The sequence below is a fragment of the Neopelma chrysocephalum genome, unplaced genomic scaffold (genome assembly GCF_003984885.1).
Source record: "Neopelma chrysocephalum unplaced genomic scaffold, ASM398488v2 Primary Assembly neopelma1_211, whole genome shotgun sequence".
Lineage (NCBI taxonomy): Eukaryota > Metazoa > Chordata > Aves > Passeriformes > Pipridae > Neopelma > Neopelma chrysocephalum.
Genome location: NW_020897873.1, coordinates 322,765 through 339,231, shown reverse-complemented (window position 1 = coordinate 339,231; position 16,467 = coordinate 322,765). Strand labels below are relative to the sequence as shown.

The following is a 16,467-nucleotide window of genomic DNA, read 5'->3' as shown; positions in this document are numbered from 1 at the left end:
ATTTTACTTAAAGCAGTAATTCTGACTGGAGCTTGACCTAAGTCTTGCTGCCTGAGATGAGCAAGATGCGATTCAACCTTTCCTCAGCACAAACCATAATCCAAGCTGGCACTGCACTGGGGCTGGCGCTCTCTTACACCACATGATCAAGGCTGAAAACATCATCAACAAAGCCTCCTCTCTGTGCAAGAGAATACAAAGAGCTCATGAAATTGTCAGAAGCCATAAGTGGATAAATCACCTAATACATATATACAGACACATATGCACACACAGCTCTACAGAAGCAGAATAAACAGCCGAAATGCTGTTAGAGCTGACTCAGTGTGCACGACTTGGCTCCTCCTGGTCATCACCTAAAAGCCACCAACAACACCCAGAGGGTTTCTCACCTGTGGCAAGTGCAACTGGAGCCCCTCGCTGGGAATGGGCTGGCGAGATGGAGTCTGGTCCAGCTGCATGTTAAACAAGGATGCCAGGGCCGACTGAGCCGCCCGAGCTTTCGCCAGCTTCTTGTTCCTTCCCGAGCCCTCAAAAGTCTGACCATCCACCGCCACAGCCATGACAAAGTTTTTGGCGTGGCTCTCTCCGCTCTCCGAGAGAAACTCGTACTTCAGCCCCGGCCGCAGCTCGTTGAGGATCATGACGGGGTTCTTGCCACTGGCAGTGGGGTAGGGTGACGGCGGGGGCAGAGGCGACTGGGAAAGGCTGCTGGCCACAGCAGACGACGGCAAACCGTATTCCCCACCGGAGCTAAAGGAGCCGTCCCCGTTGGAGCCGAGGTAAAAGGAAGCATCGGAAGGGACCGGGGTTTCGAACCCATTGAAAAGGGTGTCGGGGAAGTCTGCCTGGTCGGACGTGAAGTCCGTGTTGACCGACAGAGTCCTTCCCATTGCCAGGTGGGCTTCCGAGGCATTTGGGAACTGGACGAAAGACCGCAGAGCCTTCTCGGCAGCGTGAAGCTTGGCTTTCTTTTTCGTCGGGCCAGATCCCTCAAACACCTGCCCATTGACTTCCACTGCCATCACGAACATGGGGGCGTGGACTGGCCCCGTCTGGGAGAGGAGTTTGTACTGTAAACCGGGTTTGATCTCATTAAGTTGCATCAGGGCGTTCTTTGGCAGAACAGGGCCGGGCGTTTTCTTCCTCTTCTTGGGGCGAAATTTGGAATGGCCATTGTTGCCCTCCTCCAAAGGTCTCTTCCTGCTGCTGCTGCTGCCACCGTTGGAGAGCTGTGTCCCCTCCCCGGCCCCTGTCCCACCGCTGTCTTTGGGGGGAACGTTGTCCACGTTGCGGTTTTCTTTAATGTCGGTGCTGCTCGAACCTGCGGTGCCCAGAAAGAGTAACTTACAATGCCTTCGGTGCAGGATCTTGTAAATGCAAAATTTATAGATTCCTTTATCTCTCTTTGTAACTGGTTAAGTGATGTGTGCTCACAGGTTAAATATTTTTGCAATACAACCATAGATAATAGTAATAATAATAACGTAATACAATCTCAATGATTCAAGAAATAACACACTCAATGATCTTCAAGCTACACATTTGATACAGTCACATGGCAAAAACCCACAACAGCTTCTGGTTTTTTCATTTAAATTGTGCTGGAACAAAACTTTTACTTATAAATTACATTTAGCCTGAAAAATGCTTTAAATCAGAAACATAAGCTATAGTAGAATATACCTATAAAACAAACAACTACCATTAATAAAATAAAAATGGATGCTTAAGACCAGAACTCGGAGACAGGTATTTAATTCTATTTTATTCTTATTTTAGTCATGTTACTTTTTTGCCTCAGTGATTTTTAGTTGCTCAAATTGAAAAATTACATAAATAAAACCTGAGCAATGAAAAATTAGGCAGCTCTTTGGTAGGTACCATGACTGAAGAGTGTTTAAATGCTTTTGTTTCTCTTTAGCTATTCCGTATTTTCCTAATTCGATTCTTTTTTTATGCCTTTCCGAAACATTCGTTTCACCTCACCCCAATTTGCTCAGGAACTACAGCTGTCTGCTGTGCCACCATGACCACAAGACTAGTTTATATATTTCCATACAGCCTTCTATTAAAAAAAACCAACTTATATTTGTCATTTACAAGCACAATTCCTTTCCAAAAAACTGCTGTCACAGAACTACAAACCCAAAGATCATTATAAAGATCCTCTCTTAAAGTTATGCAGAATAGAAGTGGGACAAAAGCTGCACATTTACAGTGATGATATTTTATTGAGGTGGGAGAAAGTCAATGTAATAGCAATATAAACATTTATTTTCAAAGTAGAAAGTTGGGGTAATGATATGTCAGAGCTATATTTAAAGAATTAAATTTGCTATAACTTCAAAAGACCACATTTTTACGCTGATAAAGAAACTATAGAAATTGATTATTTGTGCTTTCTATTGGCATGTGTGAATGAAAAGGCAAATTTAGTAGGTCAAGTATTTCTAACTCTTCTGTTCCGAAACTTCAAAATATCTATAATGCATCTACATTGATCCCAGGTGATAAATTTTAATTGAAATGAGAGCAAACCAAGGTGGGAGCTCTCGGAGTGACAAATTTCAGTCACGTTTTCAGTCTTCCCTAAGAATCCCCTACCATGCACACATCACTTCGCCCAGGTTACAAAGCTGATGGAATGGTTACTAAATTTTCATTTATAACATCCTCCAGCAAAAGCTCGATAGGTTACTCCTTTCGGTGCTCGAAGGGAAAGAAAAGAAGAAAAAAAAAAAAGATCAAAGGAAAGAGCCAAAACAGGAACACATTTTGTTAAATCACAGCAGCACAACAGAGAATTGTACAGTACTGAACATGCAATTAATTCAATTAAATTTGGTCAAGAATTGAAACACTGAGCATTCTGAAGTCTTTCATTGCTAGAAATCTGCTACATTTAATCAAGTATCTCCTGTTCAGCCACAAACATATTGCCTCAGAAGGTGGGCCATGGGGTCAAAACTGTCAATACACATTGTTCATGCATATATTCTGTATATAAATACATATTTATGGTAGAGTAATCTAAGGACAAATAGAGAGAATTTTTAAATCTTTCCTTACTATGAGTTTCTTACCTGAAGCTGTAATCTCCAAAAATTACATCTCATCTAAAACATAATTTCTGGAACACTGCCCTTAATGGTGGCACCAGGAATTTGTTATCAAATGACTTTTAGGCTGAACATAAATCACTGAGTCAACACTAATTAATGGTCTCTGGTTTTATCTTTCTTTTTATATGAAGACAACCACCAATGCCTGTGGAAACCACAGGAGGAAAACAGAAGTTGAACAGACTCCAGCTGAACATTAAAAAAAGAATTTTTGCATGTGAGCATGGCAGCTGGAGGAACTCCCTAATCCATCTCACAACCCAGGTAGGAGAAATTACGCCCTGACAGAGAGGGAGGACTTGTAGGGAGCAGGAAATAAGCTTGCAGGCTTACCTTGTCTGATAAGAGAACAGGGGAGAAAACTAGTCCTTGCCTAAGAGCTACTGGGCTTGTTATCTTTGGAGAGCCTGCAGGGTGGAAGAAACTAGGAGAGAAAGCAAGTGGGGAGCTGGCACCCCGAGTCAAACCAAGAGACCAGGAAAGGAGGCAATTTTCTACGCTGTGGAGTTGATCCAAATCCAAGCAGGCGATGGAAAGAAAGCAATTCCTGCGCAAACCAAAAGGACCTGTGTTTGCTTCAACCCACTGAGTCACCCGACTGCAAGAGAAAGGAACTTCTCAGAGCGAGGGTGAAGGTGTGCTTTCAGTCCTTTTCTTTAGCTTGTCCTGCCCAGCAGTGGTGAGGGTCTCTAATTGCCTTAGGGCTTGAGAAGACCTGACAGATTAGTCAAAATGTAGCCTGTCGAGTCAGAGAAATCCTCTTGTCCATATTCAGACATGGAGTAACTCCTCCAGCCCAGCCTCTCCCTGTTGCTCAGAAATAGTCCTCCCTTTTCCAGGCACCTCACCTTCCAGGCTCATCCCCTCCTTGTCCAGCTCCCCATCTGTGACAGGGCCACCAGCAGACCCCAGGAGAGGGTATGATTCCAGGACATACCAAGGACACAGGGGCCCTTCCCCAGGGCAACCTGGAAACTCTGGGCTGTCCCAGAGAGCACAGCAGGGAGCCATCCATCCTCCTCCTCCCCACCCCAAAATGCCTAACTGCTTTTCAAGACCCCATAAACCCTTGGTATCCACAATGTCCTGGCCAAAGCACTTCACAACTTCATTAGACGTTGCATGAAAACATCTCCCATTGCTCACTTTGAACCTCCACTGCTAGTCTTAAAGCATCTATTGGTTTTTATTGGCTATTTTTTTTAATTTGATGATTTTAATATTAAACACCCCCTGCTGTGCACGCTTTTAAAGAGATCTCTAGCATTTCAACCTTCTCATCCCTCCTCTGCGCCGTGGGGCTCTAGCTGTCCCTTGTCCTGAGGTCATGACAGATGTGAATCACCACTCCTTGAACGTTCTAGAAGCAGTTTAGATCATTTTAAAGTCTGGCAGTCTCATTTGGAGACCGGTGTTAAGTTTTGTGCTGCCAGCATCACAGCTAAAATAGGACAGGAAAATGAAAACTATAAATGTTAAAACACTGTTAGAAAGCATAAAGCAAAGGAGAGAGCCGGTAGGAGTAAAAAAAAAACAACCTCAAATGTGAATTATAAAACACTCCTCTACATTCAGTAATGGATGTTCTTTATTATTCCACTTCCTTTTTGATTAAACTTTTGTGGGGGTTGACAAGTGACCATATATTAACACTGTATGTCTTGCCTCAGGAAGGTTGCATAGTCCTGGAGGATCTTCTAACAGACCCAAAAATCAAGAGGTTTAAAAACAGCCTAATCCTAGGTTTTCAGTGTTCTTTTTGCCTATGCATTTTCCAGTCTTTAAATAAGTCTTCAAGGAATGAATGCTTTAGAGAGCCCTTTGAGGACCATCATGTCTGCTGTGTATTTAATGCTTTAAAGCAGCATTAATACACTTGATGACTGAGATCTTGTTTTCCTAAACATTTATACAACCCATGATTTAAAAGTTGGATATTTTTCATGACGTTGGCATATTTTCTGGTCACTAAAATGAGTCAGCAGCTTCAACTGTAGATTTGATTGATGTCTGTGGAAGCTGCCTTTGTTCAAATCATAGTTGATGGTATCACACACCAACAACTTCAGTGGAAGGAAAGTCCTTGCCCCCCAGGTCTTGTCTGAGAACCGACAAACCCAAGGACGCTCAAAGCAGAAAAAAGGCACAGGAAATTTTCATGCCAGTAAAGAACGAGATCTCTCCGAATGCATCGGTTCATTTTTGTGTTTATTCCCTGTAATTAAAAAGCGTCTCCAATTAAGATGTTTTATCCATCGGGGAACTTCCATTACCTGCTTGCTGAGAGACAGCACTCTCCCTGCCCTGTCTGATCTGGAGCATAATTAATTAAATTTAGATGACTCTTAGTTGAACTGAAAGATGATGATTGTAGCTACCCCTTTCACTGCCACTCTCATTTAGTGGCCTGGGGACATTCTAAATAAATATTTTTTCTCATTAAAAAACAGTATGCTCTCTTCTGAGCATCTTTTTGAAAAAGGAGGAAAAATTATCAAAGAGAAAGGCCAGGACAGCCACATGCTGGTGTCCCAAGTGTTCAGAGTGCTGTAGAAGTAACAGCCATGCAAAGCAACAGAAAACTAATAAAAATATTCCAAATAACCACATCTTTCCCCAAATCTCCTGTAACATCTTCTCTATGGCCAATGGATAAACGAGGAAGACCTTAAAAGCTGAAGATGGAAACACTGTGTTTTCTCAGGAATATTAATTTAGCAACATCACTGTCTTACGTTTCAGTTGAACCAAAACAATTTTAATTCTGGGTTCTGCAAAGGAATCCTAGTTATGCAACCACAGGCATATGCCCACCTTCCTTTCCTTTAAGAAACTTTCCCCAAATGCAGTTACATAAAACAATAAAAAAATTAATAGGCAACTTCTGATATGCCACTTCACAATTTTAAGAGATACAAAAATAATAAGAGATAAAAAGTTAAAAAAGCGTATGTCTTCGCACAAATCAAAGTGAAGAACTTAAGAATTTAAACTTTGATTTCTCCCCCTCAAATGCGATGATTTAACACTTCAAATTCATGATGTTTGTGTGGGCACACAGGCTAAGGAAGGTCACCTTGCACTTTCTATTAACTGGGCTCAGCCAAGGGGACACAGTGATCCGACATCTCAAAACACACTTCTGGGACACAACTGACGTTATACAAATGCATTCCATGAAAAATTTTAACAACTCAATGGAGTCAGGCTCTTGAAGTGATAAAAAAATTCCATGAATGGTTTCCCATATTGAAGCACTAACACACAAAAAACCCCAGAAGCAGACAAAAATTCAAAAACACAGAATGCCCCTATAAGAGATGATATATTCCTCCAGTTCAGGAAGGCACCTTTTATTCATGCTCAGTTACACTCCTTATTGAAAAAAGAGATGTTTTATCAAAAAAATGTGAATTACCCAATTACACTTTACTTTTTCGAAGTCCTCCTCAGGGAGACCACTTTTAGAAATAGCTAAAGCTTCCATTTGAAGTAATTTCTTTTATACCAAGGAAAAGAAAATGTTAGCAAGCATATTCCAGTTGAGTCCACTATTTCACTCTAAGGAAAAAAGATGCATTCCAGTTCAGACAATATTTTTCACTTTGTTTTAGGTTTTTTGGGGTGGAGGATGTTTGTCTGGGGTTTGTCTGACCCATCTTTTTTATCTCGCACTAAAATTTTTCTGTAAGTCCTCCAGACTGAATTACAGCTCTGCTGCTCCTACGTTGCTGGGTTTGTTACCTTTGCCAGATGCACCCTTTAGCCACTGTCACTTAGGGGAAAAATAAGCACATTTGTTATTACATCACATGCAATCATTTACAGTCAGGCACAGCACATCAGCACAGCAGCAACAAAACAATTCTCTGATTCACAAAAAAAAAAAAAAGACAGTTGAAAGGCAAATAACAGTACAAATGTTCTGTAATGTTTTAATGAGAATGCTTTTCTCACAGGTTATCAGTTCTTCATTACAGCCCAGAGTTAGCAGTCTCATAGCACTTTGCTGCACCAAGATCATCACTATATTTGACTATTTTTGTACTTTAAAGGCACTTTAATAATTCAGTAGCTCAGGGTTGGGACAATCAGCATCTAATAAGAATAATCACCCTATGTGAGACCTGCAGGGAGCTCTTCCAACTCCTCCTTTGTCTTTTCCTTTCTCCATTTCTGCTTTCCCTCCTTTATTTTATACTCTTCAACTCCATCCCCTTCATCTCACCCCTCACTTCTTACTGGTACTTAACCCTTAGCACGGTACTTAACCCTTAGCATGGGCACTCCTGGTACCTCCCTTCTTCACTGCTGGTTCAGAACAGGGAAATATGTTGTTTGATTAGTCAGTTGTTATAAGAAAAATATAAGGTGTGAGGTATAACACAGAAGGTATAAGTAGATTAGCATATTTAAAACACTTTTAATGCAAAAGCTCCAGTTCACTCTCCTATGTTGTATTTTAAAGAATTTTCATTTCTGCATCCCAAGTTCCTTCGCAGTCATCCCCGTGCTTGTGAGAAAAAGTCACCTTCAGAAACTATTACAGAGTTTATTACTATGTAAATAAACACATCTTACTCATGTTTTCTTCATCGTCTACATCCATTGTGAAATATTTTTGCTGGTTTCTTGGCTGGCGGAGACTGCTTCTGTCTGGAAAACAGGGAGAGGGATATTTAAGCTTTAAGGTACCAGCTTACAAGGCAAAGCATTAAATGTCCTTTAAAAGCAGAAGCCTGGGCCCTGGATTTGCATTGGGATCCCTCCCAAAAACTGACATGGTCATCAATGACTGAAAGATGCAGCCTCACATCAGGCCAGAGTGGGTAATGTAATTCTCTCTCCTACATGTGGACTTTCCAATTAACTGAACCACAAGATGATATTACACAAAGGTTACCTGGAATTGGGGAAATACATTTTATTCACCACAGGGACTTCCATTTCAAGAGACACTGATCTAAAGGTGGATATAAGCACCTCACACCAAAATATGTAAATACCTAGCATTTGGTTTGAAAGAAGGCAACACTTCTATCCTAATAAAAAGCAGTCATTTAAGAGTGATGGGTTTTATGGCTTGGTTGGGGGGTTTTTTTAATTATGCTAGCTCAGTTTTTCCTGAAAACTAATCAAGTACATAATATCTGTTGCTTTCTAGCTAATTGTTCCAACCTCATAATGCCATTAGCGACCCCAAAAACCACCCAGGGAGTAACCATTTTAACAAAAGATCCCTTATTATAGCAAGGAAAAAGTGGTGGAGCATTAATGGGCTTCACATTCTTTCACTGGAGTGGATCAAATCATAGAAATTGGTCTTGTACTTGTCAGTCTGTTGAATTTTGTGCATCTGCCTCACTGCTTTTCTGAAGCATCAACCAGGCATTGTGCTTTCTCCATTCTGCATTGCAATTTATTTTTTTATCATAATGAATTCACTTTCTGCTGATTCATTGCCACAATTAAATATTTGGAAAGTACCTGAAGGGAGTAAAGCGCAGTATAATTGCAAAATCGTTCTGTGATAATCTAGTTTCGTGTAACATCCGCAAACTTTGATTCCTTTTGCTGACAATCAGATCAAATGAAGATTGAAGTCCTACTTTTAAATGCTTCTTTGATCCTACTCCAAAACTATTACGAACAGGCTGGGAAGAAGAGAGGTCTGGTGATATCCTATGAGGATGCTGCCAGGAATGGCAAACCCTTGTGAAACAAAGGGCTGAGGTGGCAGCTGGAAGGGACAGGGAGAACAAGGTGAGGAGAAGAGGTGGTTTATGGCTGCAAAGCTGTGGGGGCATTGGAAGGTGTGTTCCCCCCCAGAAAGGAGATGATGGTTGGTTTCACGATGGCACAATTCACAGCACTGAAGTTTCTGCTCTAATATATTATGTTTTACCCTTCACTCAGTGGACACACATCTGTGTCTCTCATCCAGCTGCCAATGTGAAATACTTTGTTATTCCAATGCTTTGAGACTTCTTTAAGTGCCAGCACTGGTGGAAGTCAAACAGTGGAGTCAAAGTCATCAAGAAGAGGAACCATATAAATAAAACATGGTTGCTTGACAAGGTTGACATAATAAAATCCACACTAATTTTATGTAGCCAAATGCCTGCTCTGTAACAATGAATTTATTCCATTTTTCTTCCCAGCTCTGGTGGGAAAAATCTAGCTTTAATTCTACTAGACATTAAACTGCCATCAGTTTAGCTAATAACAAAAGGCAGAACTTTGCACTGATGTTGTTGTTCACACACAGATTGCACACCATAGTAATCCTTAATATATAATTACCAAGTCCAAAAAGAAACCAGACATTCCACCCCTACTCAACATTTCAGTAGATAATTCATGCAAAGCATACAGAAGTATGCTGCAGATCCAGAGTACAGCTCTAAATGCCAAACATAATGAATTATATTGTTCTGTTTTGGTCTTTTTAAAGCCAATTTGGTTTTATCTTTGGTAACATAAGAAGAAAAACATAATCCCCACAAAAACTTCCATCCAAGAGTGAAAGATATGTAGGGATGTAGAAACAAGTAATACACTAATCAGACTACACTAACACACTAAAAACAATACCACTAATAATAAACACCAAAAATACTACCAATAATAAATAATATTACTAATAGATAACCCTATCACAAAAACAAATATCAGAAACTGAGAAATTAAGAATGACATTAAAAAATACATATAGATGTGTAAGTCTACAACTTTAACATCCATGTTAAGTATTGTAATTCAGTAATTTAAAACAATGAAATCTGTTTATCATCAGCTTAAACCCTCAACAATCTTCACAGGTTACTTTTCACAGCAAGAGCCAAACAGCCATTAGTGAAAATGTAAAATGCCATTAGCAATCATTACAATAATTAATGCCACACTTCTGATGGTAGAATGAGAACTAAATATATCTCTGTGTTTGTCATCACACCACACAGCTTCACAAACAAAGCCCATATAAGCAGATATCCTGAATTTACCACCATCACAAACGTGTATCATCATCCCAGTGTGGGGCCTGAAGGGAACATGAATCCTCTTCACTCCCCAGGCCTGTCAGGAGAAGACACTCATTCGAGTAACTAAGAGGAATCTCCCCAAACAGGGAGGGAGGTGCTGAGAAAAGACACAAAACCACATTTCTGAGCACAGTGAAGCTGTTCAGATGCTCCACTATCCAGGCAGCATCAACTCAACAAATTGCAAACCCCTGACAATTAAGAAGGGCAGTAAAACTCCTCGCTGATTTTGGCACCAGCAGAGCAGAACTGCAAGGGGTGCAGAGCTGAAATACTTGATCTACATGTACTACTTCCCCTGAGGCTCCCAGGATCGCCTAAAACAATTCACAGAATTTCCACAACTCTTTCTTTGTTTTTAATTCAAAGACTATTACAAAATGACTATGTAAACTTCAGTTTATTCATCAAAGCTTTAGGTAAACTCTGGGTTTCAGGGCCAAACTTCCTTCCATGCCCCTGCCACCATTCACCTTGTGCACTACAACTTCTCCACTGGTGTGTAACAAAACACAGAATCATCCTAGAACCCTGGAGTGGTTTGGGTTGGAAGGGTCCTTAAAGCTCATCTCATTTCACCCCCTGCCATGGGCAGGGACACCTTCCAGGTTGCTCCAAGCCCTCTCCAACCTGGCCCTGGGACACTTCCAGGGATGGGACATCGACATTTTCTCTGGGCAACCTGTGCCAGGGCCTCGCCACCCTCACAGGGAAGAACTTCCATCCAGCATCCAATCTAAATCTCTTCTCTTTGAGCTTAAAGTTGTTCCCCCTTGTTCCCGCTTCTGTTTTCCTGTTCCTCCTCTAAGCTAAAACACTCTTGATGACCTGTGGAGGATGCAGAACTTCCCAGAACATTTCATCCCATCTGCAGGCTACACAGCCACAGTCCTGGCTACCTCACCTCAGGCTGGCAGAGTCCCTGTCTCACGACAGCATCTGTCCCAGTGCAACAACGGTGGGGAGAAAAAAAAAGTACCTAAACTTGCCACAAAACAACTCCTTTACAATGCAACAGCTCAAGGGAGGTGACCACCAGACGGGCAGGATACCATCCCTGTCTGATCCAGGTCCCTGTAAGACCTGGAAACACCTGGATCATCCACTTTTAGTGACAGAGCATGACATGCTTCCCCCTGGATCAGTGCCAGCCTGGACACCTCTGTCACACCTGGTCACTGTCCTCACTAAAGTAGATGGACAGAGGGAGGGGAGAGGATCATGCAGATCACACAATCTTCTCCCCTCAAAGAGATTAGAAATTTGAGCAGAAATTCTGCTAAATGGGCTACTTGTATTTGCTCTATAAAAACTGTTTAAATTTTTCCTATTACCACAGAGAAAGGCTGATACTGATCCTAATTAACTCTGTACCATCAACAAGACATTGCCATACTAATATTCCCATAAACCAGATTATCTATTATGGATCTCTATCTATATATTATATATAGATACATCTATTATTTTTCATGGATAGTCTTATGCACAGTTATATGTAGCAGGAAACATCTCTCTGCAGTAGCAGACAACACTTGTCCTGTGTAGATGCACAGCTCAGATACCACACTCAACATCTATCCAAAATCTACCTGTGCCAAAAAAGTCTAAAAATTGTGTCTACGAAAGGTGAATTTTTTTTGTGGGCTACAAAATCGTTACGATGTTTATTTGTGGGCTACAAAAAAACCCCATTATGATGTTTATACATCATCATGAAAGCACCAGTATTTTATTTCCTTGTGATGACATACATTTCATGGCAACCACGTGTGCTGGGTTGACCTCGGCTGAATGCCAGGTGCCCACCAAGCTGCTCTATCACCCCCCCCTTCTCAGCTAGACAGGGGAGAGAATATAAGATGGAAAACAATTGATAAGTTGAGATAAAGCAGTTTACTAAAGCAAAAGATTGTACATGCAGAAGCATAATTGAAGCCAAAGTGCACTGATTGATTAAAAAGCAAGCATTTCCAACATGCTTGAAAAAAAGGCAAGATGCTCCTAGAAGTACTGTATTCCAAAAGACATTATATTTTCCAAACTTGTGACTATCAGTTCAGGATAAATTTTCCTTGAAAATAAATTCTAAGGTCTCCTGGAAGGTTGTAGAGAAACTAATTTTCCTATTAAGTAAAGAGTCTTTTCAGAGTTGTTTATTTCAGTGTATACGAAATAGTAAAATAAAATATTCCCAAGACAATAAAATGCTCTAAAGGCTTTAGGCAGTTGAGATATTCCTAAAGACCACAGATAGCCTCACACCAATTTTAACAAGTCCATACCACCACACACACATGTAGCTGAATAAAGATTAGAAGCATGAGCAGGTGGCTGGGAAAATCTTTTTTGTGACCAGAGTCAAGTGCAATCACCTCTGTGGCAGGCCAAAGAGATTTTGGGGGAGAGAGAGCTATTGCAGCATCAGATCCAAACCTGAATTAGAAGACAAAAAGGAAGAGGTTAGCTGTCCTTTTGATTTAACACCCCCCAAAGCAGGATGCCCAGTGCTGTTCATCCCTCACAGCCCAGATGGAATGTCACCCCCATCCTAACAAACACAGCTCACATTTGCTGTTGCCTGAACTTGAAAAGAGGGCAGGAGAAGGAGTCAAGCCTCCAGCACAGGTCAGCAGCCTTTGCCTATGTCATTACTCAGACACTGCTTAAAGCTTAAGTATTTATTAAGAGAAGATTTTATGTTTTTTCCTAATCCTTTCTTTATAAAAAAAATACACTTGAATAGGGTTAGCAGTGCTCAGCACCTCCCTCCAGCCCCCAGGGCTGCATCAGCAGATCACTGCAGTATAGCATCATAAGAGTGATAGAACCATAAAGGTTGGAAAAGACATTCAAGATCAAGTCCAACCTTCAACTGAGTATCAGCATATCCACTGAACCACATCATGAAATGCCGTGTCTACTTGTATTTTGAGCACTTCCAGGGGTGGTGACTCCACCACTTCCTGGGGCAGCCTGTTAAGTCCCTGCTTTCCCATGCTTTGTTTCCTTAGGTGTGGTGCTGCAGGCACCAGAACTCCCCCTGCATGAAGCAGAAAGGGTTCAGGAGAGCACACGTGTATTTGTCCCTGTGACTCTCCTACTACAAGGCTGTGTGTGTTTTATACAAGTAACTGATTTCAATCACAAATAGTTTCTAACAACCACCCACTTCAAGTCAAAAATACTCTGAAGAGAATAAATCAGATACTCGAACCGTATGAATGTTGTGGATGCCCCAACCCTGGCAGTGTTCAAGGAGATTTTTTTCACAAAAAAGGACCCTGAGCCCAGGCTGCTCACTACAGAAAAAGCAGCCTCTTGCCAAGGCACGATTGATTACTTCTGAAAGTCATTAATGATTCACTTATCATTTCCCATTGAAGAAGGAAAAGCATTTCCAACTTCTTTGACCTTCCAAACCTTTATTAAAGCAGCAAAACTGCATTAATAAAACACATTTGCTGAAAATAACCCATTTAGTGACAGACATCCAGAAACCCCTCAGGTCCTACAGACATAAAGCCTCCACACTGAGGTTGGGTAATGGTCAGTGGCATCTGAGCAAGGACAGCTTCCCAAAGGACTTCACTGAAGCTGGAATGACAGCAGGTATTACAAACCCTCAAGTTTTGTTCCTAAAATCCTGCCCTGGGATAAGGGACACAACTACAGTTACATTCTCTGAGAGCACTGGAAAAGCTTTTATTTCGGAAAAAAACCCATAAGAGTAAAGGAAGAAGCTTAACTGCTGCTCAGAGATTAACAGAACTTTCAAAAATAGCAATAAAGAATAACTGATGTAAATATTAACTGATTTGGGTCAGTGCACTGACAGCACATTCTGTGTGGAGGAAGCCTCTCCATGGCTGCAGGAACTGTTTTCTCTCAGGTATACTGCTAAAATAAATTGAGGTTTTGACTGTACTATGCTAATGTAGTAAGCATAGGGCATTTTTTTTGCTTATACCATGGAGCAACAAACCTCCATCCAGCTGTTACCTAAATTCACTTGCTGAAGCCAAGGGATTCTGCACAACAGCACACCCTGCAATATTCAGACTACAAACACCTTTCCTTTTCTAGATGCATTACAAGCCAGCCACATCAAACAGGAAAACAACTTCTAAATATATGCTAATTTAAGTAGAGTCAGGAAAAAGCCCACTTTTAATTCTCTTCTGGTTTTGAAGTCTTTAATTCCTATAGAGTATTTCTAAAGATAGGACGAACATCAGAAGTACTTAAAAATGTACCAGCTATCACAACAGTATTTGCCTTTATTTCCCCAAGAGACTGCTTGAAACATTTTTAAGTAAATGTTGGCAATAGCAAGTACACCCCACATGAGGACATAGAGAGAGATAACCTACATTTCTTTTGTTTGGATATTCCAGGTATTCACTGCATGCAAAAAAAGAGTTGTCAAATACCTTAAAAACCAGCTTGGTTTATGCTCATCATTGAGGGAAAACCTAAATTTACCTTGAAAGGGAAATTTAGCAGCTAACAATGTTTTACATTCAGAAAATGGCATATATGCAAAAAACCCCATAACTTGAGAGATGACACAGAACTATTGGAAGACAGTGTAAGCCAGAAAGCTGCAGTTTTAGAGAACTTTCGTATTTGTTAAAAAAGTCCTCTCCTTCCAAACTTTGAAAGCCAAGTGAAATAAAACGCTGGGAAACATTGAAGGATCTTGCTCAAAATATTTCCGACAAATCGGATTTCTCGTGAACCCAAAGCGCAAACGCTGAAGTTGCACTTAGCAGTGAAGGTTCAAGCCTCACCTAAAAACTACATTTACACCACCACTACAACCCCTCCTCCGACTACTTGGTCTCAACCACGCAGCAATTGAAACAATACCTTTCCTCTCCGATCGTTTTGTCCTTCTCCGTTTCCAGTGCGGTCGGGCCGGGCTACAGAGGGTCCCCATGCTGAGAGCCACGGCTTGAGGGAATGCCATGCACCCACCTACGCCCCACCAGACCCCTGGCCCCCTCCCAAAATGGCAGCAAGGTATTCCCAAAAGGAGGGTTATCCCTGTGCTCTCTTTCCCCAGCTCCTCGAAGCCTGGAGTGCACCGATGCGCGGTCCAGTGAACAAGGATGAAGGCAGGATGCAGCTCACCCCTACTCACTGCCAGAGGCACATGTGACAATTAACCCTTTGCCACGTAGAAGGGGCAAGGAAGGACAGTTCTCTTAGAAGGGCTGTATCAAAGATACCATCACTGCTGGGCATGGAAAGGCACAAATAATTTTATTTTGTTGTCAGAAAAAGGTGGGCAACTCTTCATCCTCAAAGCTCAGAAACAAGGAGAGACATAAGCAAGGAAATATTTATACGCCCTAGTGCATAAACCCAAGATGCCTTAGGCATCCTTTATAACTGTTTCTCATGTTCACATTTCATGCACTGCCTCAAAAAGGCACAAAACATATTTGGGAATAGCAGGAATGCATAAATACCCCGATCTGAAATATGTTTTAGTCACAGATTTTACACGCAAGGGTTTGTACGTCAGGTCTGACCAAGAGCCTTCCCACTGTCAACATAAACTGTGGCATTTTCCAGCCTTTTCATAAATTAAAAAGCAACATGTGACATTATGGGATGATGTGGTATTATCCTGTTTCCCCCATCTGAGCAACCAACCAAACACATGTTCATCCCGTGGATCCTATGGATCACCAGCACAGCCTGGGGGTTGCAGCTATCCTTTAATCCTGCCTTCAGATTAAACCTCACAGGGCAAAAAACCACGCTCCAGCAGGGAATGCTTGCAGGTGCAAGCTCCACAGGTTTCTTCAGTGATGAGATTTCTCTGACTCGTCACCTTCAGCTGCAGTCAGACCTTTATTTCTCAGTACATCAGGCCTTGGCTCTTTGGAACACAGCACACCACTGAATCTGGATGAACTCAGGTAGATGACTTACATGCACCATCATATTTTGACAACTATCCAGGCTGGCCTTTTTTGAAAGACATTGCCACTGGCATCTTAAATCAGCAGTATTTCACTAGCCAAAGGCAACATGCTCAAGGTCACCACTGGGACTGGGTTGAAATGCTAGCAAGGAGCTCCACCCTATGACAGTCGTTCTTCAGATCCCAGGTACCAGCTTTTTCATCTCCAGTCTGTCATGGAAACCAGAGATTGAGTCAACTTGTTGACTGAAATCATTTTTGTCTGAAGCGTTAAGCACTAAAGGCTTCAAACTTCCCCACTTCAGAGGACCTGAAGTTCTACTTCAGCATCGATGTTAATGGACACTACTTCACTCTGAGG

The 16,467-nt window shown here is 41.5% G+C and overlaps 1 protein-coding gene across 4 annotated transcripts in view; it reads right to left on the bottom strand.

The window, feature by feature from the left end:
• ADARB1 (adenosine deaminase, RNA specific B1) overlaps positions 1-16,467 on the bottom strand; it is a 70,235-nt gene that overhangs the window by 29,687 nt on the left and 24,081 nt on the right. For 3 of the 4 annotated variants that reach the window (XM_027703221.1, XM_027703224.1, XM_027703222.1), the window contains exons 3-4: positions 7,707-7,781; positions 393-1,324 (exon numbers count right to left, since the gene is read on the bottom strand). In XM_027703221.1, the coding sequence (XP_027559022.1) occupies positions 393-1,324; positions 7,707-7,734 (960 nt within the window). In that variant the 5' untranslated portion in view covers positions 7,735-7,781. Of the gene's footprint in view, positions 1-392; positions 1,325-7,706; positions 7,782-10,129; positions 10,208-16,467 lie in introns of those variants that run through there. The other variant, XM_027703220.1, reaches the window with a different exon arrangement.